The following is a 27,321-nucleotide window of genomic DNA, read 5'->3' as shown; positions in this document are numbered from 1 at the left end:
ATAATATTGGGAACGGCTGTTGAGGAATGAACATGTCGCCTTTGAAATGATCGCCTTCAAAATGTTTTAAATAGGGTGTTGAACAAGCGTTATGTTGTTTTCTACCCACTATGACTCCTTTGTTATACAATATTGAGGAAAAAGTTGATAAAAATACAACAACGTATTTATAAAAATGGCTTTATTCAGCTTTAGAAAGGAATTCTTGTTTCAACTCATATTTCCCAATCTAAATATTGATAAATTTTTTGGTTAAATTATTGGAAACAAAGGAAATTGAGGCCTTTAAAGATTAACCTTAAATAATAAAAAAAAAAACTAATTCCAACATTTCTTAACACAAAAATTGCTAATATCAGCTAAATGTTTAAGCATTTATTACAAAAAATTATTGGAAACAAAGAGGATCCAGTTATCCAGTTATCCTCCAGTTCAATACAAGAACATTCCTAAATTCAATATTCTTCAATCCAAATATTGATAGAATTAAACAAAGTTATTAGAAACAAAGAGAATAAATGTCTTCAAAGGTTATCCTCAAGTTCAATATAAAAAATTCCTAAATTCAATATTCTTCAATCCAAATATTGATAGTATTAAGTAAATTTATTGAAAACAAAGAGAATAAAGGTCTTCAAAGGTTATCTTTGACATCACTACAAGAAAAATTCCTCAATTCAGTAATATTCATTCAAAATATTGATAGTATTAAATAGAGTTATTGAAAACAAAGATAATAAAGGTCTTCAAAGGTTATCATCCAGTTCAATACAAGAAAATTCTTAAATTCAATATTCTTCAATCCAAATATTGATAGTATTAAGTAAATTTATTGGAAACAGAGGGGATAGAGGTCTTCAAAGGTTATCTTCTACATCAGATCAAGAAACATTCCTAAATTCAGTAATCTTCATTTTAAATATTGGTAGTATTAAACAAAGTTATTGGAAACAAAAAGAATAAAGGTCTTCAGAGGTTATCCTCAAGTTCAATATAAGAAAATTCCTAAATTCAATATTCTTGAATCCAAATATTGATAGTATTAAGTAAATTTATTGAAAACAAAGAGAATAAAGGTCTTCAAAGGTTATCTTCCACATCACTACAAGAAAAATTCCTAAATTCAGTAATCTTTATTCAAAATATTGATAGTATTAAACAAAGTTATTGGAAACAAAGAGAATAAAGGTCTTCAAAGGTTATCCTCCAGTTCAATACAATAAAAATTCCTAAATTCAATATTCTTCAACCCAAATATTGATAGTATTAAGTAAATTTATTGAAAACAAAGAGAATAAAGGTCTTCAAAGGTTATCTTTGACATCACTACAAGAAAAATTCCTAAATTTTGTAATCTTCATTCAAAATATTGATAGTATTAAACAAAGTTATTGGAAACAAAGAGAATAAAGGTCTTCAAAAGTTATCCTTCTGTTCAATACAAGAAAAAATCCTAAATTCAATATTCTTCAACCCAAATATTGATAGTATTAAGTAAATTTATTGAAAACAAAGAGGGTAAAGGTCTTCAAAGGTTATTATCCATATCACTACAAGAAAAATTCCTAAATTCAGAAATCTTCATTCAAAATATTGATATTATTAAATATAGTTATTGAAAACAAAGAGAATAAAGGTCTTCAAAGGTTATCCTCCAGTTCAATACAAGAAAAATTCCTAAATTCAATATTCTTCAACCCAAATATTAATAGTATTAAGTAAATTTATTGAAAACAAAGAGGATAAAGGTCTTCAAAGGTTATTATCCACATCACTACAAGAAAAATTCCTAAATTCAGAAATCTTCATTCAAAATATTGATATTATTAAATATAGTTATTGAAAACAAAGAGAATAAAGGTCTTCAAAGGTTATCCTCCAGTTCAATACAAGAAAAATTCCTAAATTCAATATTCTTCAACCCAAATATTAATAGTATTAAGTAAATTTATTGAAAACAAAGAGGATAAAGGTCTTCAAAGGTTATTATCCACATCACTACAAGAAAAATTCCTAAATTCAATATTATTAAGGAATGTTACTGGAAACAAAATGAATAAGAGCCCCCGAAGGTGATCATACAGTACACATCAAGAAAAGTTCATAAAATCTCTCTTCCAATTCAAATATTAAGAGTATCAGCCAATTTTTAAAACAATATTATTAAAAACAAAAAAGTTAAAAGTTTTCATAATTTTTAAGACAAGCAAAATTTTTCAATATTTTTCTTAATAAAAATTGACATAGACTAAATTTTTAAACAATGGTCAATAAAAATGGTCCGGAAATCATTCTCAAATTTTTTATAAGGAAATTATCACTCAAGATGTAACTAAATCAGAAATCAAACTGGAAATTTTCTTACTGTGCGACGGTGTCAACGGACAGTGGTCACAACTCGACCCGGTCCAGTGACATCATCTATCCCATACACTCAATTTGGCGGCTATCAAGCGAAATGCTCCAGGAACCACAGACCAATTTTCGGTTCGATCCCGATGGACTTGTCAATCAGCGGTTCCCTATAATCTAAATTTCTATGTCGTGCCACAATGGCACTAAGCTAATGCACGAACTGACAGTAGCGTTCATTATAATATCGATTAAGGTGGCTTAGTATATCTTTGCTCCCTCACAACATGTTCAATAACAAGCAACCTTAACAATCATCAGCAATAACAGTTTTGAAAGTGTTTGCAGCCAGCTATTGACGTCGTGTTTAATAAAGCAATCCCCGGCAAATGATTATACAGCCAATGCGGTCACTGTGTTTATAGTGTATGCAAATAAGACAGCACTCGGGGTGGCTATGAAATGATTGCCGCGAACCCCACCGAAATTATCTTCAAACATGAAACCGGCGTACCTAATGTGTGAGCCTGGAACGGTGATTTAAAACTTGATGCCAGTAAAACGGTAAAAATGCCCGTGTGCCCCTCTTAATATTTAAATTTGCAGTTTAGATTTTATCCGGAGGTTTTTTGAATAAATTAAATTTTAGAAACACCGCTCGGAAACCATGAAATTATATTCAAATCTGTGTCGCACACGGAATCCAGTGCCAAAGCGGAGTGCATTCATAATTAACTCTGTTAATTTAGGGTATTCGCAAGTTTTATTATTAAAACCCGTTTTACATTCAATTTTGCAAGTTTAAAATAGTTTGCGTTTGAATAATGTGATGTCATTTCATTCATTTATTGCCGTCAGACTTGTAATGTAGTCAAACATTAACATGAAATCGGTTAAAATATTTAATATTGTCACAAACGAATCGATGCAATTTAATACATATTTTTAATTAAATACACAATACATTTAATGGTTTATTTTAACTGGAATTTTAGCTTTTTTATTTTATACATTGTTTTAAATAATAATATTTTATATTATTTCTACAATTTTGAAATATTTTATTAATATATAAAACATATTCTATAATTTTTTTTAATTATTTAAAATTGTCATAAATTAAATTAATTAATTGTTAATTAAATCAATATATAGAAAATATATTTTACACTTTTATACTAAATTATATTGTAAATATCTTAAAGTATTTATAATAATTAAAATTAATAAACTTTATAAATTTTTGCAATTTTTATAAAAATAAACATAATTAAAGTATTATTAATTAATTATTATATTAAATAATTTTAAAAAATAATAATAAATGTCTAAAAAAACGAAAAAAGTATTTTATTAAGATTTAAATATTTTTAATATTTTATATTATAAATAAAATTTTTCCATATTTAATTCATATATAGATTTACAAAAAAATTTAAAACAATTTAAAATAATTTTAATTAATAAATTCTATAAATAATTCCAATAAATTTTTGTAAAAATGTAAATCAAAATTTTTTATAAATTTGTATTAGTTTTTAAATATTTATTATTAATAATAAAATATTTAAAAACTTTTTTAAATAGATAAAATTCTTATTAATTATTTTATTATTATTATTTTTTTAAATATTTTATGTTATAAATAAAATTTTGCTATAATTAATAAAAAAGATTATAATTAAAAAATCATAACAAAAACTACAAATTTTTATAAAAATAGAAATTATTTAAAATTTCTTATAAATTTTTATTATTTTTTAAATATTTAATAATAATAATAAAATATTTAAAATTAATAAATTACATAAATAGACCAAATGTTTACTAAAAAAATAAAGTATGAATATTAATTTTTTTAATATTCTATTTTTTAAATATTTATGATAATTAATAAATTCTATAAATAACCAAAATAAAAGTTAGAAATGTTTATGAAAATTTAAATCTTCTAAAATTTTTTATAAATTTTTATTAGTTTCTAAATATTTATTATTAATAATAAAATATTTAAAATTAATAACATTTTTAAATAGATCAAATACTTACTAAAAAATAAAAAAATATTTTTGTTTTTAATATTTTATGTTATAAATAAAATTTTGTTGTAATTAATAAAAATGTTTCACACATACTTTTAAAAAATTTAAAATAATTATAATTAAAAATCATATAAATAATACAAAATAAAAACTACACATTTTTATTATTTTTTAAATATTTAATAATTATTAATTATAATTAATATGAATATTAATTTTTTTTAATATTCTATATTTTAAATATTTATTATTAATGATAATAATAAAATATTTAAAATCAATAAATTTTATAAATAGACCAAAAATGTATATTAATTTTTTTTTTAATATTTGATGTTATAAATTAAATTTTGCTATAATTAATAAAAATATTTCATAAATAGATTTAAAAAACTGTAATACAATTTAAAATAATTATAATTAACAAATCTTATAAATAATCCAAATAAAAACTAGAAATTTTTGTGAAAATTGAAATAATTTAAAATTAATTATAAATTTTTATTTGTTTATAAATATTTATTATAAATAATAATAATAATAATAATAATAATAAAATATTTAAACTTAAGAAATCATATAGATAGACCAAATGTTTACTAAAAAAATAAAAAAAATATGAATATTATTTTTTTTATTATTCTATTTTGCTATAATTAATAAAAATATTCCATGTATATATTTAAAAAATTGTAAAGCAATTTGAAATAATTATAATTAATAAATTCTATAAATAATCCATATAAAAACTGGAAAGTTTTTTACTTTTTAAATAATTATTAATAATAATAAAATATTTAAAATTTATAAATAGATAAAATGTTTACTAAAAAATAAAAAAAAATGTGAATATTAAATTTTTTTAATATTCCGTGTAATAAATAAATATAAATTTTGATATAATCAATAATAATCCAAATAAAAACTAGATTTTTTTTTATTTTTTATACATTTATTATTCATAATAATAATAATAAATATTTAAAATTAATAAAAATTACAAAAACATAAATTGTTTACTAAAAAATAAAGAAAAATATAAATATTAAATATTTTTTTAATATTTTATGTTATAAATAATATTATAATATTATCTTATTTTATAAATTACTAAAATAAAAATATTTAAATTCATTATAAGCTTATTATTATTTATATATTTACAATTGTCATAAATATATTAAATAAAACAACTAATTTTAATTATTTAAAAGATTTGACAGAAATGTAACAAAAAACTGTTGGAGAATTAATTTTATAAATATATTTTATTTTAGGACAAAATTTTGCTATAATTAATAAAACTATTTTATTTTATACGTTATATGAAAAATATGTTACTAAACTAGAAAGGTCTGCCTTTTTTAATAAATATACATTTTTTTGAAATAATTATAATTATCACTGTATTAATTAAAAATCAAACTAACTAAAAAATTTAATAATTCTTTATATATTTTATAAATATACTGAAATTAATAAAAATAATTTAAGATTATGTTTGATTAAATAAAATTAATAATTTCTATAAATAATATTTTAGGTTCAAAAAAATGTAAAGTAATTAAAATTAAAAATTCCATAAATAAACCATATAAAAACCATGAAAAGTTTGGTAACATAGGTTTAAAAATCATCTAAAATTCATCATAAATTTGATATTAAACATAAATCAGAATTTACCCGGTCCCATTACCAAAAAAAGGGTTTTTCAGGAACGTACTCGGGTAGGTTGTTCCCCAATTCGGTTTATATTAATGCCCCATATATGCGAAAAAAGTAATCTGCCAGTTTCACCTTCGACGGCAATTCCCGCTAAATTTTTGATAATCTGCCGCGGGATGGAGTAACGCCAATTTTATACGTGATTTAAAATCGTCTGCGTGATAGTCATACCTATGGCCGGATTTATAACTAACCTTGAATTTTTTATTTCACAATAAATTTTAATATTTATGCGCTTCACCTTTTTTCTACGTCACCGTCGGAGCGTCACAGCGAGGGGCTCAAAAAAGAAAGAAATCCTGCGGCCAGGACGAGCGGCAAAACTTTGGGGCCGACGGATTAAATATTAACCGACACGAGGTGATCAAGGAGCCGCCTTATTTGGTCGACTAACTTCGCTAATTTACAGCTCGCCAGTGTCGTAATAATAATTCCGGACAAAGACCGAAAAAGGGGACGATATGAGGAGCCAAGAATGTTTTAAAGGCCGAAACGTACGACCCAGTAATTTAAAAGAAAGAATTCGGAATGAAATTTTATTAAAAGCAGACACTTTAAACATGTCCTAAATCTTTACGGGACTCGTACGAAACGTTATTAGCTTTACTCATGAAAGCTTTCCTAGAATCCCGCAGTTAAATATGAAAAAGAATAAAAAGCATACAATTTTTGGCATGGACGAGGAATTCGTTAAGACAAGTCTGAGTGTCGTTGCCTCGGGGCGTGTTTGCTAACGCCTTTTCTCAACGGGATTACAACAAAAGTCGCACTAACAATAATTTAATACTACATGAGTAACTTCCCATTGATTAAAATCGGTGACTCATCATGGTAATTATTTCTGGGCAATTAATAAACGTTAGTCATTATTATAAGCGAAGCTTACGTCGATGTGTCGTTAGTTTTTCTTAATTACATCTGATTATATTCTAATGAATTCATTAGTGTCAAGTTTGATTTTAAAATCATTAAGATTACCAAATTTTTAATTACTTAACTGATTGAGTGATTACATTTTAAATTTTTTTAAACTAAACCGCATTTTGATATCTTTGACGGTTAATTTAATTTAGTGAGTAAACTTGTCCAGAATATTTTATGGACAACAATATCATTTTTTAATTAAAAATAATTAAATATATCACAAATTAAATAATTTTGGGAAACCTGTAGAAATTTGTTTAAAATTTGAATTTAAAAAAATTATTATAATTAATAAATTCTATAATAAATGCAAATAAAACTAGAATTTTTTATTTGTTAAATATTTCTTAATAATAATAAAATATTTAAAACTAATAATATTTATAAAAAGGTAAAATGCTTACTAAGAAACATGAATATTAATATTTTTTAATATTCTCTATTATAAATAAATTTTGCTATAATAAATAAAAATATTTCATACATACATTTAAAAAATTGTAAAACAATTTGAAATTCTTATAATTACTAAATGCTGTAAATAATTTTATTTGGATTATACTAAAGATTATTTTATACTTTAAATATTTATTATTAATAATAATAAAATTTATAAATAAATAAAATGCTTACTAAAAAAATAAATGAAAATATAAATATTAATTTTTTAATATTCTATAATATTTCATATATAGTTTTAAAAAATTGTAAAACAATTTAAAATAATTATAATTAATAAATTCAATAAACCAAATAAAATCTAGAAATTTTGGTAAAAATTGAATTAATTTAAAATTTCCTATAAATTTTTATTTAATTTTTTAAATACATATTAATAATAATAACAAAATATTTAAAATTAATAAATTTATAAATAGATAAAAAATATAAATATTATACAAAATTTTTTTATATTCTCTTTTATAAATATAATTTTGCTATAATTTAAAAAATATAATATAATATATTGTTATTGTTAATAATAAAAATAGTTTATTTTAAAGTATTTAAAATATTGTTAAATTCATCATAAGAAATTAATTATTAAATAATAAAATTTCGCTATAAATTATAATAAATATTTATTAAAATTTATTAAAATAAATATAAATTCATTATAAACTTATTATTATTTAAATATTTCCAATTGCCATAAATATATTAAATAAAATAATTAATTTTAAAAATTTAAAAAGGTTTAGAAAATATGTAAAAAAATATTAGATAAGTAATTTTTTTATAAACATTTTATTATTTTATTTTAGGACAAAATTTTGCTATAAATAATAAAATTATTTTATTTTATATGTTATGAAAAATACGTTAAAATGTTTGACATTAAGAAATTTTGGAAATAACTCTATTAAAACTATTATTAAACTAAAAATTAAAACAAGAAATCTCAAAAATATATATCTCCTTAAAATTTCGAGAAATTATATGTAATTTTTTTATTTAAATGAAAATTATAATTTAATTTGTCTTTATATATCGTATGTTTTACAAAAATGTATAATTTGTGATATATTAAACTATCTAGCTAGATAAATTTTGAGATATTTAATATTGTCATCACACAAATTTGACAAAAGTAATTGAAAATAAGTTAATGTTAATACTTTTTGCGATACCAGTAAATAAAAAGGTTAAATAAATTATTGGTTACTCCTCTAATTGTTTCATGCACAATAATATTAATTATCTCGAAAGTTACCACCTTTTAAAGGTCAACTCTGGTACTATTTTGCCGGATTTAGAAAAGTCGTATGTATCTCGAAATTTTAAAGAAATACGTTTTAAGATATCGCAAAAATATATATTTTCTTAAAATTTCGAGATAGTATAAGTAACTTTTCTATTTGGATCGAAAATTATAATTGAATTTGTCTTAAAATATCGTAAAAAATCATGCTTTACAAAAATATATAAATTTTGATATATTTAATTATCTCTAGCTGAGATATTACTAGTAAATTTTGAGATATTAAATACTGTAATCTGTAACACATAAATTTGACAAAAGTAGTTGAAAACCAGTAAATACCTTTTAACGACTCAAGTGAATAAATAAAATATTAGATACTTCTCTTTAGTTCATATTTCTTTCTGACATTTTAAAGAGCAACACAGGTATTTTTTCCACTGGATTTAAAAAAGTCGCACATATCTCAAAATTTTAAAGATACACGTTTTAATGTCTTTTATAATACGTAAAAAAGTGTTTGTAGAAATTATTTACAGTTTGTTTAAATTTTTATTACGAACAAGATATTTCAAAAATATACATCTCATTAAAATTTCGAGATATTAGACATTCGACTCTTTTATTTAAAATTATCAAATTTGAATTTGCCTTTAAACACCGTAAACAGTAATGCTTTACAAAAATATATCATTTGTGACATATTAAATTATCTCTAAGATACAGCTGGTAAATTTAGAGATATTTAATACTGTCATTTATTTATGAAACTTAAATTTGATGAATTTTTGTCACAAATAATTTGTTTAAAACCAGCTTTTGCAAATTTAATAAATAAAAAATTTATAATTTAATAAAATAAGTTAACCAATAATTATTTCAAAATTTGCCAAGGATATCGTCGTTATATTTTGACTAAAATCAACAAACACAATCAACCAATTTGGGAGACTCCGCACAATATTTCCATTTTCATATTTCTATATGATTTCATTTATTATACAAATTTTTGTTTAATTTTAATTATTTTGTTGAAATTATGCAAACAAAATTTCTCTACAAATATCAATTAGTTCGTTGAAATTATTTCAAATTATGATTAAATTAATACATGCTCCGATTGAACATTTAATTTCATAACAAACTTCGTTTTATAAACGTGCCAGTAAATATTTGCCCATCATAATTTTCATTTTAATACAAATTAATTCTGAACCGGTTTTATACCAAGTAAATTTAATTTTTATTATCCACCCAGCAAATTTAATTACTCACTTGACCGTAAATTTGTCCTCACCTGAAACAAAGTAAAGACATTAATTAATTAATTAATTAATTAATTAAAAAATCACGTTAAAGTGTATCATACATGTACATGAATCAGTCCGAAAGGAAAATATAATCACACAGACATTAAAATAGGTAATTGCCTATAATCTTATCGAAAGTGAAAGAATTTCTCTTTTTTTTTCTTTCCTAAGGTACCATCATTAATAATGCCGGTGCATTTTCATTCCACGCATAACTTTTACCTTCCGATCAGCTCATTAATGCATTTGAAAATAAAAAGGTTCGACGTTTACTGTTATATTACAATGCCTACACGAAATGCAGGTCATAAAAAATTCTAATCATTGCCGGATGACTCAAACTTTCTCGCTAGCCATTAACATAAACAAACAGACCATTAACATTCAAGGTGGATGCGGTATGAATCAATTCCACATTATAATTTAATAATATTCCGTATTGTAAATTACGCATTCCTGCCGGTGTTAAATAATTGAGTGGCCACGAAAAAAATGCTGTTAATAGGGTGCGATGACTGAAAGTGTAACGGGAAATGTCAGAGAAATCTGCATCCCCTTTTATTAACGGCAACTATAAAGAGTTCAGATCGAACGTTGATTTATGGGGCGCATTTTAAGGCTGGAAAGTCGTAAAGTTGGAAGTGTATTTTGCCTCAACGTCCTATTTTAAAATCAAAAAGTATGTGGTTGATTTATGCAGTTGTCAATTTAAAATTTATGGCCGAAAAGGATTTACGACTATAATAATAATTAAAAATACTATTTTGGTTTCGGGTTTGCTGAAAATATGAAATACGAAAATTCAATTAATGCCAACTAGTTCTGAATCTAAAAACAGCAATTTAAACTTATTATCAAAAGAATTATTTGTTTCATGATTGGAAATATCTATTAAACTTAAGTAATTTTCAATTTAAAAATAGTATTTTTGAAATATGATACCAAAATAATTTATGACTATAATTATAAGGAAAAATATTATTTGGTTTCAGTATCACTGAAAATATGCCTTATGGATTTTTCTTTTCCTGACTCTGGCACAAAATATGTTGATTGTTACTTAGGACATGTTCAGTAATGGAGAAATCCCTTAGAATGTACACTACTCTATAATTATGGAAACAATTTTTTACACTGAATTATAGATATGTATCTTAGGTACAACTAAATTTAAACACGACTAAAAGATACAGAAATATGAAGAAAAAAATTTTTGAAATTCAAATTTCGAGGGCGTAAAAACAAAATTTTCTCCATTTTCCATACGATTGTTTTCCATACGATCAAAATCTATATGATCAATTTCCATACGATCAAAATCCATATGATCAAAATCCATATGATTATATCCATACGATCAAAATCCATACGATCAAATTCCATATGATCATTTTCCATACGATTAAAATCCATACGATCAAAATCCATGCGATTAAAACCCGTACGATCAATTTCCATACGATTAATATCCATATGATTAAATTACATAGTTTCACTAACTTTCTGGATTTTTATTTTTTTATTAATATCATGAAAAATCATTAAAAAAGTAAAAATAAATAAAAATTTCTAATTCTTCCTGGATTTCCAAAAAAAACTAAAAATCACTAAAAACGTGACTTATGGATTAATTGTTCACTGATTGGAAAAAGTCAATTAACCATTATTAAGTAATTTTAAATTTAAAAATAGTATTTTTTTAATATAAACCAGAATAATTTATAATAGTAATTAAAAACACTATTTTGGTTTCAGCTTCACTGAAAATGTGACTTGTGGATTATTTGTTTTTTAATTGTAAAAAATCAATGAAACTTGATTAATTTTAAATTTAATTTATTTCAATTAAACCTGAGAGTAATTTGATATCTAAAAAAGCCTTTTCAAAATTTATTTCCAAAAGGATTTATAGTTACAATAGTTAAAATCCTAGCTCCACCGGAAGTTTGTCCATGGATTATTTATTTACCACGTAGATCAATTAAACCCAAAAATAATTTCAAACATAAAAAGTTAATTCCACAAAATTGACTCCGTTGTGACCCGTACAAAAGATTTAGAAAAAAAAAAAAGAAGTCGAGAGGAGCAAAAGCAAATAAATTTTAATTACGTGCACAGAAAAAGTAATAACTCGCTCTTCCTTGGAATTTAATTATTTTTGTAGCCGAGTTAATCAGGGTCCAGACTGGAAATGAATCCCGCATTTCTATTTGTTTGATAGATGAAACGCCAGATTAAACTGCGACAACAAAAATCACTCGGACAAGGAAATCAACCGCGCCCCCCCACGTCTGGCCGCCCCCGGAAACGAGTTCCATCAACTGGTAGTTTACCGGAAAATTAATTCTCATTTCGGCGCTGGGGGGCGAGGTGGTGGATTTCGTGTGCGAATATGGGATTATCGACGACGCAACTTACTTTCAGATCTGATACGGTGAGTGTGAGGAATTAATGCGCCGTTAATTCTTGTTTGATGTGAAGTTGCCGGTACTTGTTAATATCTAATTTGAGTAATTTAATCAATAGTTCGAGCACTTCCGGGGGTTCGGTCTGTTAAAGTTATTGAGAAACCCACAGCATTTATTGCCAATACAAATACAAAGTATTAAACTAGTTTGTCGTTAATCACATTTCAATATGTACCTGGAAACTTGGTAGTAGGAAAATCGAGGGGAATTTAAATCAACAAAATCTAGAGCGTTGAATTGAATTGTTTTGCAATAACAATATCAATTGATTAAAAACAGCGCACTAAACAATATTTTGTATTTTCAGTGTGGGTTTAATATTGACACATTTTAGTATACTGAATAGTTAATTATCAAATAAAAAACTTGTTTTCATGTAAATACTAAAGTAGATAAATCTATAGATTTTCATGGCCTGAAATGGGTCGAAGTACACAATAAAAAATGAACTAAATTAAATATTAAATAATCGTTTTTTAATTACCACTCAATGTAATTTTTTAAATATTAAAAATGAAAGGGTTTATCTTAGTCACATCAGTACAATCAATAAATTTTATTAAATTATATATTAAATTATAATATTAAATATAATAATTATAAATATATAAATAATAATTATATATAATAATTATAAATATATAAATAAATTATAATATTAAATATAATAATTTTGAAAATTAGTACTGCAAAAAAATGACAGGATGCAATTATTTACTGTTATTTTTATAATAGTATATTTAAAAATAATTTTTTTTTTTATTTAAATCGAATTTCTAAAATTAACAATTACAAACAATATTGAAAAAAATATCAAGGGTAAATTATTTTCTGTTATTTTTAGAGTAGGATTTTTTTATTTTTTCTTTAATATATTGAAAAAAAAAAAAATAAAATATTTAATACAAAGTAAAAAAATATTAATTTGAATTAAAAAATATATATTTAATTTAAAGCAAAATAACAATAGTAATAAAACATTTAAATTAAAAAAAAATAATCATTTTTAAATTAAAAATAAAATATTTAATTTAAATTGAAAAAAATAATAAATAAAAATTACTAGGAGATATTATTTTCAGCTATTTTTATATTAACATATTTTTTACAAATTGTATATGTATATTTTTTATTTTGAAAGAAATTTGTTTTTTAACTTTATCATTTATAAAAAATAAAATATTTAATATAACTATATTAAAATAAATAATAATTAATTAATTAATTTTACATTTCCTCTACTTTCAAATATTAAATTTATGAATCATTTAAAGGAATAAAAATATTGTATTAAATTATTTATTACAAACTATATTTTCACATAAATTAAAATAATTAATTTACATTAAAAAATAGAAATTTAAATTAAAAAATATATATTTAGTATTTTAGTTTTTCTTTACCTTCAAATATTAAGTTAAAAATTGATTTTTTACTTAAAAATAAAATAAAAAAATTAAAATATTTGATTTATATTAAGATAATTACTTTAAATTAAAAAAATAAATGAAAAATAAAATATTTTATTTAAACTTTAAATTAAAATAAAATAAAATATATAATTCAAATTGAAAAATTCTTAATTTAAATAAAAAAAGTAAACACGTATATTTTTTATTTTAAGTTAAAAATATACTTTATATATTTAAATTTTAAATTAATTAATACTTTAAAGAAAAATATTTTATTATATTATTTATCATAAATATGTATTATAAAGCATATTTATAAATATTAATATAATATATAATAATAAAAAAATAATTAGGTCTATTATAATATTAATAATTAATAATATTTTTATTTTGAGACAAATTTGTTTATTTTTACATCATCTTTTATGAAATTAAAAATAAAAAAACAAATAAAAATATATAATTTAAAAATATATTTTAAAATATCAAATATTTAATTTAAACTAATTTTTTTTTAATATTTATTTTGAATCAAATATAAAATAAAATATATACTTCAAATTAAAAAAAATACTTAATTTAAATTTCAAAGTTTAAATTATTGAAATATTAAATTTTAAAATTTACATTTTTAAATTTAATAAATATGGATTTTGAACTTATGAAATTTTAAATTTTAAAATTTAATTTAATGAAATTTTAAATGTTCAAATGTTGAAATTTTGAAATAATTTTAAATTTTGAAATTTAAATTTATTAATTTTAAATTTAGAAATTTTATATTTTGAAATAAAAATTATTTAAAAAATTAAATATAAATATATAATTCACTAGTTAAATTAAATTAAAAATAAAATAAAATATTAAGTTTAAAAAATATATTTGATTTATATATTTAAATATTAAAATAAAAGAAAATATTTTATTATGTTATTTATTATAAATTATATTTTTACATAAATGTCTTTTATAAAACATAATTACAAATATAATAATTTAATTGAAGAAATTTGAAATAATGAAATAATGAAAAATATATATTATCATTTCCCAAATATATTTATATATTTTATTAATGAATTAATTATTTTTAATAAATATAAAAAATCTAAAATAATCTTAAACATTTTTTGTATTTAACTTAAAATAAATAAAAGATTAAATATAATCCATAAATGCAGTAATATTTAATGAATAAGTTAAAAAATAAGCCTTGACATTTTAAAATTTAATATTTTTTAATATGAAATAATAAGTTTTTAATTTATGGTGAATGATTTATTAAATTGAATTTTTAAAATTAGCAGTGCAAAAAAAAGCAATTAATAAATAAAAATTATTATTTATTTTAAATTATATATTTAAATAAAATTAATAATAGAATTTTTAATTTAAAATTTAAGTTTTCTTTTTTTTTTAAATTGCCAATGCCCAAAAATTCAATAATAAATAACAAAAAATGATTTACTATAAGTTTCAATAATATATATTTAAAAATAGTTTTGTATTTTTTTTAATTCTTAAGGCACATCAATATAATATATAAAATCAATATACAAGTATTAATAAATAATAAAAAAACATTAAAAATACTTATCATAAATTATCTAAAATAAGTTATATCTGTGTATAACGTAAACATCAAGATATATTTATATCATCTCCTTATCTTCCTTCCTCATTGGGACCTTTATTAAAGAATAAATTTATTTATTTTTTTTTTTTATTTCAAATTATTATGATACCAATTTTATTCAAATTTAAAATTAATTTCAAATTAATTATTTATACTGAATGAATTATCATTTACTTAAAATATATATATCATTTCAATAAAGATAAAAAAATTGAACCCCTAAAGAAATATTCAATCAAAACTCGAACAGAATCGAAGTAATAAATTTAAATCCGTCTTGGTAGTACATTGGACAAGGCGTCGCGCCCCCATAATGATTTTCTCTAATACAAAATCGATGCAAATCTCGTTACACACATCATAATCCCTTTGAACGTGTGATAGTTCATTTTTAGTCGGCCGAGATCAAAGTTAAGGAAATTTTCAGTCTGCGGAGAAAAAGGAATTAGACTCGGAAAATGTAGTGAACGCATCTTATTTCGTAGCCAAGCGACAGGGTCCTTTATAACGTTGGCATTCCTATTTTCACATGGAAAATAGATAAATGCAAACATGTGCCGTTGCTTTGTCGCTCTCGGTCAAACAGGAATTTAGTGAAAGGTTTCCTATGTAGATACACTTTACGTTCACATATCCCCCCCGCCTCGATGACATTATCTTAATTAAATTTAAACTACTGAAAACCATATTTGCGTGTGCATTATATAATTCCGTTCCAACGGAAAGTAAATTAGTTGTGTTTTTCTTGTTTTTACTTGGCGTTTTCTATGTCAATTACATTGTTAAATGAGCGAACTACGTAAAGTTGTCAAGCGGCGAGATTTTCCGCTTCAAAGTCTTCAGTTAATGCCCATCCTTTTGCATAAGTCTACTTTACGACGATATAATCGTAACGTGCACTTTTATGTGTATTAAAAGTTAAAAATATACCGTGTAAATCATATTTTATCTTCTTATATTCCTAACATTTTAGCCTGAACGAGGTCTCGAGCGCCATTAACACCAAATGGAATAATCCTTGTTCGTAATTTATTGCAATTTGTTTCGCAGGCTTTGGCTTTTATGAAAACGTGACACAATTTCGTTTCTAGTTTTAAATCAATAAAACTACTGATCAATTTACATTTATTTTTATACGAACATCAAGAAGTTGCCTTTCAATTAACTTGACTTGTTTATAAATCCTGTAACAATGATAACAAATATTAAATTAATTTATCTTTTAAAGAAAAAAAAAATTTGCTTTACATAGGATTATAGTATTTAATCTATTTTTATTTAATTAAAAAATAATTTTATTAATAATTATTATTAATTTAATAATATACTATATTTACTATACTACTATATATTTATACTATATTTAAACAATTACTAAACAAGTACTAAATCGAATATTAATTAATCATTGTTTAATTAATCTATATAACATAATATATTTATAGTTAGTTATTAGTCACTTTCAGAAATTTATATCTCAGTTTCTTTACAATTTGGAGATTCCATTTAAACGACATCCTTTTTAGTGAATCTTCCATTTTCAAGACAAAAATAGATATTTCCGTTGAACTCATTTTCGGCTTAGCTGGAAGCTTTCTACTAATTATTAATAAAATTTTAAATTTTAAAATTTAAATTTATTAAATTTTAAATTTTGAAATTTTAAAATTTAAATTTATTAAATGTTGTATTTTGAAATTTATAATTTCAATTAATGAAATTTTAAAGATTAAAATTTAAAATTTATTAAATTTTAAATTTTAACATTTTAAATTTTAAATTTTAAATTTTAAATTTGACACTTAAATTATTGAAATTTTAAATTTCCAAATTTTAAAGTAAATATTTAGGATTTAATTAAATTTTGAAATTTTAAATTTTAAATTTTTAAATTTTAACATTTAAATTTTAAATGTTGACATTTAAATTTTTGAAAATTTAAATTTATTAAATTTGGTCTTTTGAATTTTAAATTGTAAATTTTGAAATTGAATAATTTAATAATGAAATTTTATAAATTTAAATTTTAAATTTTTAAATTTTAAAATTTAAATTTTGAAATTTTTAAATTTTGAAATTTTAATTTATTAAATTGTAAATTTTGAAGTTTAAATAAACGAAAATTTTAAATTTCGAAATTGTTAATTTTAAAATTTGAATTAATGAAATTTTAAATATTTAAATTTAAATTTATTAAATCTTATATTCATATATCATGACATTTAAATTTTTGAAAACTTAAATTTATTAAATTTTAAAATGTCAATTAATGAAATTTTAAATTCTGAAATGTAAATTTATTAAATTTTAAATTTTGAAATTGAATAATTTAATAATGAAATTTTATATATTTAAATTTTAAATTACAAAATTTTAATTTTTAAATTGTAAATTTTGAATTTTAAATTAATGAAATTTTAAATTTCAAAATTTAAATTTATTAAATTTAGAAATTTTAAACTTTGAAATTTTAAATTTTAAAATTTAAATTTATTAAATTTTGAAATTTTAATTATTAAAATTTTAAATTTTCAAATTTTAAATTTTGACATTTAAATTTATTAAATTTTGAATTTTAAATTGATTAAATTGAATTGATTGAAAATTTAATTGATTTTGAAATTTAAATATATTAAATTTTAAAATTTAAATTAATGAAATTTTTGAGTATGAAATTTTAATTTTAAAATGTAAATTTATTAAATTTTAAATAATGAAATTTAAAAATTTAAATATATTAAATTGTAAATTTTGAAGTTTAATGAAAATTTTAAATTTCGAAATTATTAAATTTTTAAATTTAAAATAATGAAGTTTTAAATTTTGAAATTTTAAATATTGATATTAAAATTTTTGAAATTTTAAAATTTAAATTTATTATATTTTGCAATTTAAATTAAAATTTATTAAATTTTGAAATTTAATATTTATAATTAAAATTTATAAAATTTATTACATTTTAAATTTTAAAATTTTAATTAACAAAATTTAAATTTATTAAATTTAGAAACTTTAAATTTATAAAATTTTAAAATTTAAATTTATTAAATTTAAAATTTGAAATTTAAATTTTAAAATTTAAATTTATTATATTTATATTTAAAATTTAAACTTATTAAATTTTAAATTTTGAGATTTAAATTTTGAAATTTTGAAATTTATATGTATTAAGTTTTGAATTTTGAAATTTAAATTTTTATTTTTAAATTTCAAAATATAAATTTATTAAATTATAAAATTTAAATTAATGAAAATATTATTTAAAATTATCTTTTTACAATATTCTTAATAAACAATGTAACAAATCAAGTCTAAAAATTCTCTGAAACACTTTAAACTGGCAAACATTTTATGAAAACGTGACACAAAATCATTATTAGTCCTTAATCAATAAAACCACCGTGCAATTCCCTTTTTCACTCAACCATCAGTTACGTCGTTCCAATTAACCCCACTTATTTACAAACCCAACAACAATGATCACTCTCCTCACCTTTCCAAAACAAAAAAAAAAACACATGTAAACAAGGAAAATGCAATTTCCAAACCGACGCCCTCAAAAAATCATAAACGCCAGTTTGCATAGTTTCAGAAAAGTCCTAATTGCATTCGCTTTCGGTGCTCCGGTCTAATAAAATAAAAGTCAGGTCGGAAATATAAGCATAATATGTTTACGCGAACGTGGTGATAATATCTGCTGCACAGCATTTTTATGTTATTTTTGTTTTTTCTTTTTTTTAAATACGATCCCCGGCAACGCTGAATATAATTACCACAGATAATTTGAGTTTTATTTGTAGTAAAAATGCACGCGGAACGGATAATGGAAAAACGACTAACAAAAATTACCGTGCTGCACAATTTTTTAACGGTTTTGTTCTCTCCGTTTTTTTGTTTTTCGTACTTCGGAAAATATAGCGTAGCGGCGTCCGTTTGTCCGTTTTGTGTGCGGGACTCCGCATCGAATGTGTGTTAATGGGGCGGACAAAGGGGCGCAACGAAATGTGATATTTTTTGTGACAATTATAAATAAAAACATATTTTTAAATAAACATACAAAGATATAATAATAATAATGGTCAATTATGGCCAAACCGATGTCCCCTTCCCCAACCCACCCTTTCGATTATTGTTTCAAGAAATTGAATCCGGACCGCCAAAACAGAGAAATGAATGCCAGTCCGGGACAACGAAACGGATGGGGGAGAGAGTTCAACAGCTGAATATAAAATTTTCGACCGAACTGAAACAACGGAACTAAATTTAGTCGAAAGGTTTTCCGTGTCAATTTTATATACTTTTGAATAGTTCAACGGACTGGGTTTCTTTTCTTTCCACGGCAGTGTTCTTCTTCACAATTATGACGTTGCTTTTGTTCACGTGAATCTTGGTATTTCGTGTACTTTTGTGGTAAATAATTTGGAATGGTTGTAAAACGTTTTATTTCGATGAGTAAGTGAAGTATGACACTTTAAAAGTTGCATGACTAAGAAAATTTAATTTGTTTCTGGGAATTTCCAAGTGTTAATTAAAAGTAAATTTTGCATAATTAGGAGATCTAACAAGATAATTCTTACAGTCAAATTGTAATTACTTTAACACATTCTAGCCAGTTAAATATTTATGTCTTATTTAAATTTAAATTAACATTATTCATTAATGACTTAAAATTTGCAATCATAGATAAAATCCATGTGTATTATTTATTCACTATTATAAGATTATTATGAAAATGCTTATGAACTACACTTTAGTTTAGAAGATTTAACTAGAAAAATCTTACAGTCAGATTGTGATTGTTTTTAATACATTTTATCAAATTAAATGAGTTATATTTAAATATATTTGTATAATTATATTGCAATACATTATAGATAAGCAGACACTTAATTATAATTATAAATTCTATTTCATTAATTATTTAAAATATGGAATATTTGATAAAATTCTGGTTTATTTATTCACCATTATATCATTATTATGAACTACACTTTACTAGAAGAATTAACTAGAAAAGTCTTATAGTAAGATTGTATATATTAATTAATATATTTTATCAAATTAAATGAGTTATATTTAAAAATTTGTCTCTAATTAAATTGCAATAAATATGAAACAAGTAGACACTCAATTAAAATAAATTAAATTTCTCTATTTCATTAATTATTTAAAATATGCAATAATTGATGATACTCTGGTTCATTTATTCACTATTGTATAATTATAATGAAAAAACGTATGAACTACTCTTTATTAGAAGATTTAACTAGAAATGTCTTACAGTAAGATTGTAATTCATTTTAATATATTTTATGAAATTAAATGAGTTATATTTAAGTATATTTATCTAATTAAATTGTAATAAATATGAGTCAATTAATTAAAATTAAAAATTAAATTTCTCTCTTTCATTAATGATTTAAAATGTGCAATAATTGATAATACTCTGGTTCATTTATTCACTTTTTTATAATTATTGTGAAAATACCTATGAACTACTCTTTATTAGAAGATTTAACTAGAAATATCTTACAGTAAAATTGTAATTCCTTTTTAACACATTTTATGAAATTAAATGAGTTATATTTAAATATATTTATCTCATTAAATTGTAATAAATATGAGACAAGCAGACACTTAATTAAAATTAAAAATTAAATTTCTCTCTTTCTTTAATTATTTAAAATGTGAAATAATTGATAATACTCTGGTTCATTTATTCACTATTGTATAATTATTGTGAAAATACTTATGAACTACACTTTATTGGAAGATTTAACTAGAAATGTCTTACAGTAACATTGTAATTCCTTTTTAACACATTTTATGAAATTAAATGAGTTATATTTAAATATATTTATCTCATTAAATTGTAATAAATATGAGACAAGCAGACACTTAATTAAAATTAAATTTCTCTCTTTCATTAATTATTTAAAATATGCAATAATTGATACAATTCTGGTTCATTTATTCACTATTATATAATTATTAAGAAAATACTTATAAACTGTACTTTTTTAGAAGATTTAACTAGAAATGTCTTACAGTAAGATTGAAATGCCTTTTAATATATTTTATGAAATTAAATGAGTTATATTTAAATATATTTATCTCATTAAATTGTAATACATTTGAGAAGCAGACACTTAATTAAAATTATAAATTAAATTCTCTCTTTCATTAATTATTTAAAATGTATAATAATTGATAAAATTATGGTTTATTCATTCACTATCATTATTATGAAAATACTTATGAACCACACTTTATTAAAAGATTTAACTATAAAAGTCTTATAGTAAGATTGTAAATCCTTTTTATATATTTTATTGAATTAGGTATATGAGTTATATTTAAATATATTTGGCTAATTAAATTGCAATAAATATGAGACATTTAATTAATATTATAAATTAAATTTGTCTCTTTCATTAATTATTTAAAATATATTGATATTAATTGATAAAATTCTAGTTCATTTATTCGCCATTATGTCATTATTATGAAAATACTTATGAACTATACTTTATTGGAAGGTTTAATAAGAAAACTCTTTAAGTCAAATTATAATTACTTTTGACACATTGTTTGAAATTAAATTTAATATATTTGTTTGCGTAAGAAAATTCTTACAACCAAATTTAGCACATATTATCTAATTAAACATTTAAATATATTTGTTTAATTAAATTGCAATAAATCAGAGATAAGTAGACATTATAAATTAAATTGTTCTCTTTCATTGACCATTAATAATATGTAATAACTGATAAAATTCCTGCTTGTTTATTCACAATTACATAGTTACTATGAAAATACGTGTGAACCACTCTATAAAATTATACGTTTCCAACATGAATCACGACGGCCGGCTTCAATGGATCAAATTATCCCCAGAATTAATTTGACTAATTACAAAAACACGTTCGTCAGAAAATGCCAACTTCAGTTCCGCAACGCGACAGCGGATTGAAACCGGATGAATCACCACTCATGGGATCGGCCGATTTTTAAGAAAACAACAATCCGACGTCAAGAAGCCCTCGCTAAATTTAAAACGGGCTCATTAATAATTCAAAATTTACTGTTATTTTAGATGCTGCAAAACGCACGAACGTTTCTTTCTTTTTTTTCTCTCGTTCGTTCGTTCGTTCGTTCACTTGACGTTAATTGCGATGGCAAACGGTTTATTGTGACATCTGCAGACGCTGCTGCATCGGGTATTTAAATATCTTCAATTATCAAGGCTAATAACGACGCAATTCCAATGGTCGTCTTCAATAAGTGGTTATGCGATGTGGGAAAGTGGCTGCTAAAATATTGTTGGTGTACGCATTTCTTGGTATCTTCGAAATGTCAATGTCTTTCATGCTGGAGTCGTGCACTTTTTTCATAACTTCTGTCTGAAGTCTGTGATTTTGATATATAAAAAATATAAAAGGGCATAATGTTAAAAAGATTTTTTTGCCTCCATTACAAGATCACTAAAATATCATTTAACTGCTGATGATTGTCCTCATCTTAAACACTATTAACTGAGTCAATTTAATTTTAATTTTTCTTATAGATCAATCAATGATTTTTTAGCCCCAGGAACAAATTAATTATTTTTGGATCCGAAAATGTGACTCCATCATTAACAGTTAATGATAGTTAGTCCTTATCTTCTTGAACAAAGTGTCATTTATATCAATTTTTAGTTATTTGACACAATTAGAAACTAAAATCTTAATTGTAATTATTAAGATATAAAATAAAATTTAAGATGATTTCCTTCCTTTCAAGACAAGATTTTCGGAGTATTATTTAACTGCTGATGATGGTTAATTCTAATTTTCATCATAATGTGTCAATTTAATTTTGTATTTTATTTTGAATTTTCATCTTCATAAATCATAGAGAAACGTGCAATTAAACATCTTAATTATAATCATTAAGTTATAAAATAAAACAATTTTCTTGCCAGATTTTAAGAATATCATTTAACTGCTGATCCTCATCTTCATCATCATTGATTATGTCAATTTAATTTTATATATTATTATTGATCAATTAATAATTGTTTAGCCCCAGGAATAGATTAGTTTTTTTTGTTCCAAAAATATGACCTCTATCAATAATTAATTATAGTTAATCTTCATCTTTATCAATCATAGAAAGAAGTGCAATTATAAATAGTATTTTAATAGGTTTGGGTGAGTCATTTATATATTTTGTTCTAGTTATTTAAAACAACTAAAAACTAACATAATTATAATCATTAAGTTATAAAATAAAACTTAAGACTTTCTTACCTTCAAGACAAGAATTTAAGAATATCATTAACTGCTGATGATAGTTATAACTCATCTTCATCATGATTGATTGTGTTAATTTAATTTTATATTGATCAATTAATAATCAGTTAATGATTGTTTAGCCCCAGGAACAGATTAGTATTTTTGTTCCAAAAATATGACTCCACCATCAATAATTAATAATAGTTAATCTTCCTCTTCATCAATCGAAAAAAAACGTGCAATTAAAGATCTTAATTATAATCATTAAGATATAAAATAAAACTTAAGATCACTTTATTGACTTTAAGACAACATTTTAGGAATGTGATTTAACTGCTGATGATAGTTACTCCACATCTATTCCTTACTGAGCCAATTTTATTTTAAATCGTATTATTGATAAATTAATTACGAATAAATAATTTTTTAGTCTCAGGGGCAGATTAATTTTCTTTGAAAATGTAACTTCCTCTTCAACAATTAATGATAGTTAATTCTCACTAATAATAAGTAAGTAGTGCAATTATTAATATTTTAATTAGTTTGGACGAGTATTTAGAAAGTTTCACCAAACAAAATATAATAAATTTTATTATACGGTATTTGACATATTCAAGTTAGTAATCATCTTTTATTTTCCAATAAAAATTTATAGTATAACATGTCTTACTTGTGAAGAAATTATTTTTCCTAAATATTAAAATAAAAATATATTTTTTAAACAACACACACAAAAAAGAGATAATAGAAATGATTACATACAAATCTGGACACAACTAGAAACTAATCATCTTAATTATAATTATTAAGATATAAAATAAAATTTTAAATGATTTTCTTGTCTTCAAGAAAAGATTTTAAGAATATCATTTAACTGCTGGTCCTAGTTAATCCTCATCTTCATCATTCTTTATTGAGTCAATCTAATTTTAAATGTTATTATTGATCACTTATCAACGAATAAATTATTTATTAACCCCCATTTTCTTTGACTCCAAAAACGTTGTTTTGTTATCAATAGTTAATGATAGTTAATCATCATTCTTGATTGAGTTATTTGATTTAAAATTTTATTATTGATAAATTAATGGTCCCAGGACCAGAATAATGTTCATAATTGGCTGCAAAATGTTTCTGCGTCATCAACAGTTAATAATGATGATGATGATAAATGTCTAATACCTCATATTCATCAATAATAGATGAATGTGCAGTTATATAGTATATTATTTGGTATGGTTGATGATGGAAGTGTCACTTATCATATTGAATTAGATTTAAGACATATATAAAATAAAATTTTGAATGATTTTATTACCTTCAGGAGATCTGTAAAATATAATTTAACTGCTATGACAATCCTCATCTACATCATTTTTTATTGAGTCAATTTAATTTTAAATGTTATTATTGATAAATTAATAATGAATAAATGATTTTTTGGTACCAGCTATAATGATGATGATGATTATGAATGATTAATACCTCATCTTTAACAATAATAAAGGAATGTGTATTTATAAATAGTATTTTAATTGGTTTGGATGATGAGTGTCACTTACTAAATTGAATTAGTTATTTAAGATATTTCCACTTTTAAACATAAATAAATCATTAAATATATGTTTATAAATAATGTACAAAATAACTCATTTTACTATAAGGTACTTGACATATTCAAATTAGTAATCATCTTTTATTTTCCAACAAAAAATTATGGTAAAACATTTCTTACTTGTGAAGAAATTATATTTCCTATATATTAAATAGATATTTTTTAAACAACACAATAACAGTGAGTTAATAGAAATTATTACATAAAATTCTGGACACAACTAGAAACTAATCATCTTAATTATAATTATGATACAAAATAAAATTTTAAATGATTTTCTTGCTTTCAAGACATGATCATAAAAATATCATTTAACTGCTGTGATAGTTAATCCTCATTTTCATAATTCTTTATTGAGTCATTTAATTTTAAATATCATTAGAATATTAATAATGAATAAATGATTTTTTTGACAAGAGGACCAGATTAATTTTCTTGAACTCCAAAATGTATCTTCGTCATCAACAATTAATGATGATGATGACGATGATGATGATGATGATGATGAATGATTAATACCTCATCTTCATTATAATAGAACAATGTGCAGTTATAAATAGTATTTTGATTTATTTGGATGATGATGAAAGTGTCAAATTTAACTAATTATTTAAGACATTTCCATTTTGAAACATAAATAAACCATTAACCATTACACACAAAATAACTTATTTTATTATACGGTACTTGACATACTCAAGTTGGTAATCATCTTTTATTTTCCAATAAAAATTGGTAACACAATGGTAGAATATTTCTCGATTGTAAACAATTGTTTTTCCTGCACATTAAAGTATATTTTTTTAAACAACGCAATAACAGATAGATAATGGAAAATATTACATAAAAATCTGGACTTTACCAGCAACAAATCGTCTTAATCATAATTATTAAGATATAAAACCGCATTGATAAAAAGTGTTATTAGAATCAAGCAAATAAAGGAAGTGGCGAGCAACAAGTTTTACCGTTTATCCTGCTGAGGAAATTCGTATCAAGAATAACATGTACATAGTTACAAGTATGAGTGTTATAACTACAAAATAAATAATAGGACAAGTAAATATTTGACGATGTAACATTATGCATGCACTGGTGTGTAGCATGTGCTATTTTAATTTGAACATTATTATGAATTGATTCATCAAAACCATTTTGCGAGTTTAAATTCATTCGAGGCAATTGCCTTTAACGACGTGTAATAATAGAAATCCCGCCAATAAAAACAACAACATGGAAACTAACCTGACATTTTAACATTGTCATTATTGAAGACCAGCCACAAGGAGAAGAAGTGATCGACTTTGTGGTTGGCGGTGACCTGACCATCGATGCCGGACGTGTCGGGCAGCTCCAGGACGGCGTGCACGGCCGCGAGGACCGTGACCAGGGAGCCGACGTGCACCAGGATGCCGGCACGACTTGGGTACATCACTTGTTACACGTTATGGAGCGCACTGGTCTGACTGAACCGTTGGCGACGGAGCACCATAACACACTGGCCAGACGATTTTCGAAGTCTCGCGCTCAGCCAGTGAGACGAACCAACCGTCGCGGCCGAAATACGCAACTAAACAATCGATCGAGGGGGGCTATATCCACCAGGAATATGCCTTCAGCGAGTCCCGCTGACACCTCGACTGTTACGTGCAGCCCGCTGACGACTTTGACACTCTTAATTGCCTAATGGTGGACATGCCAACTTCAACGGTTGATAACCGCCGTGCTGGAGTCGGCCTAACCGTTCGCCGGCAGCAGGTTGTTCCGAAATACTGGTGGCATTGTCTTTCGGAATAAGACTAATCGGTGGGTTTGAAGAAGAAGGTTCATTGAAATGCTAACAGAGTGAT

At 22.6% G+C, this 27,321-nt stretch overlaps 1 protein-coding gene across 1 annotated transcript in view; it reads right to left on the bottom strand.

Moving 5' to 3' along the window:
* The window catches only part of LOC109604068 (transforming growth factor-beta-induced protein ig-h3), a 56,327-nt gene extending 29,302 nt beyond the window's left edge, over nt 1-27,025 (bottom strand). The window contains exon 1 of the mRNA XM_020020600.2: nt 26,717-27,025. Within this exon, the coding sequence (XP_019876159.2) occupies nt 26,717-26,903 (187 nt within the window). The 5' untranslated portion in view covers nt 26,904-27,025. The remainder of the gene's footprint in view (nt 1-26,716) is intronic.
* Between the last annotated feature and the right edge of the window lie 296 nt (nt 27,026-27,321).

Source organism: Aethina tumida, chromosome 4 (assembly GCF_024364675.1).
Source record: "Aethina tumida isolate Nest 87 chromosome 4, icAetTumi1.1, whole genome shotgun sequence".
Classification (NCBI taxonomy): Eukaryota; Metazoa; Arthropoda; class Insecta; order Coleoptera; family Nitidulidae; genus Aethina; species Aethina tumida.
Note: the sequence above shows the minus strand (reverse complement) of the source record. Positions and strands in the feature narration are given on the sequence as shown.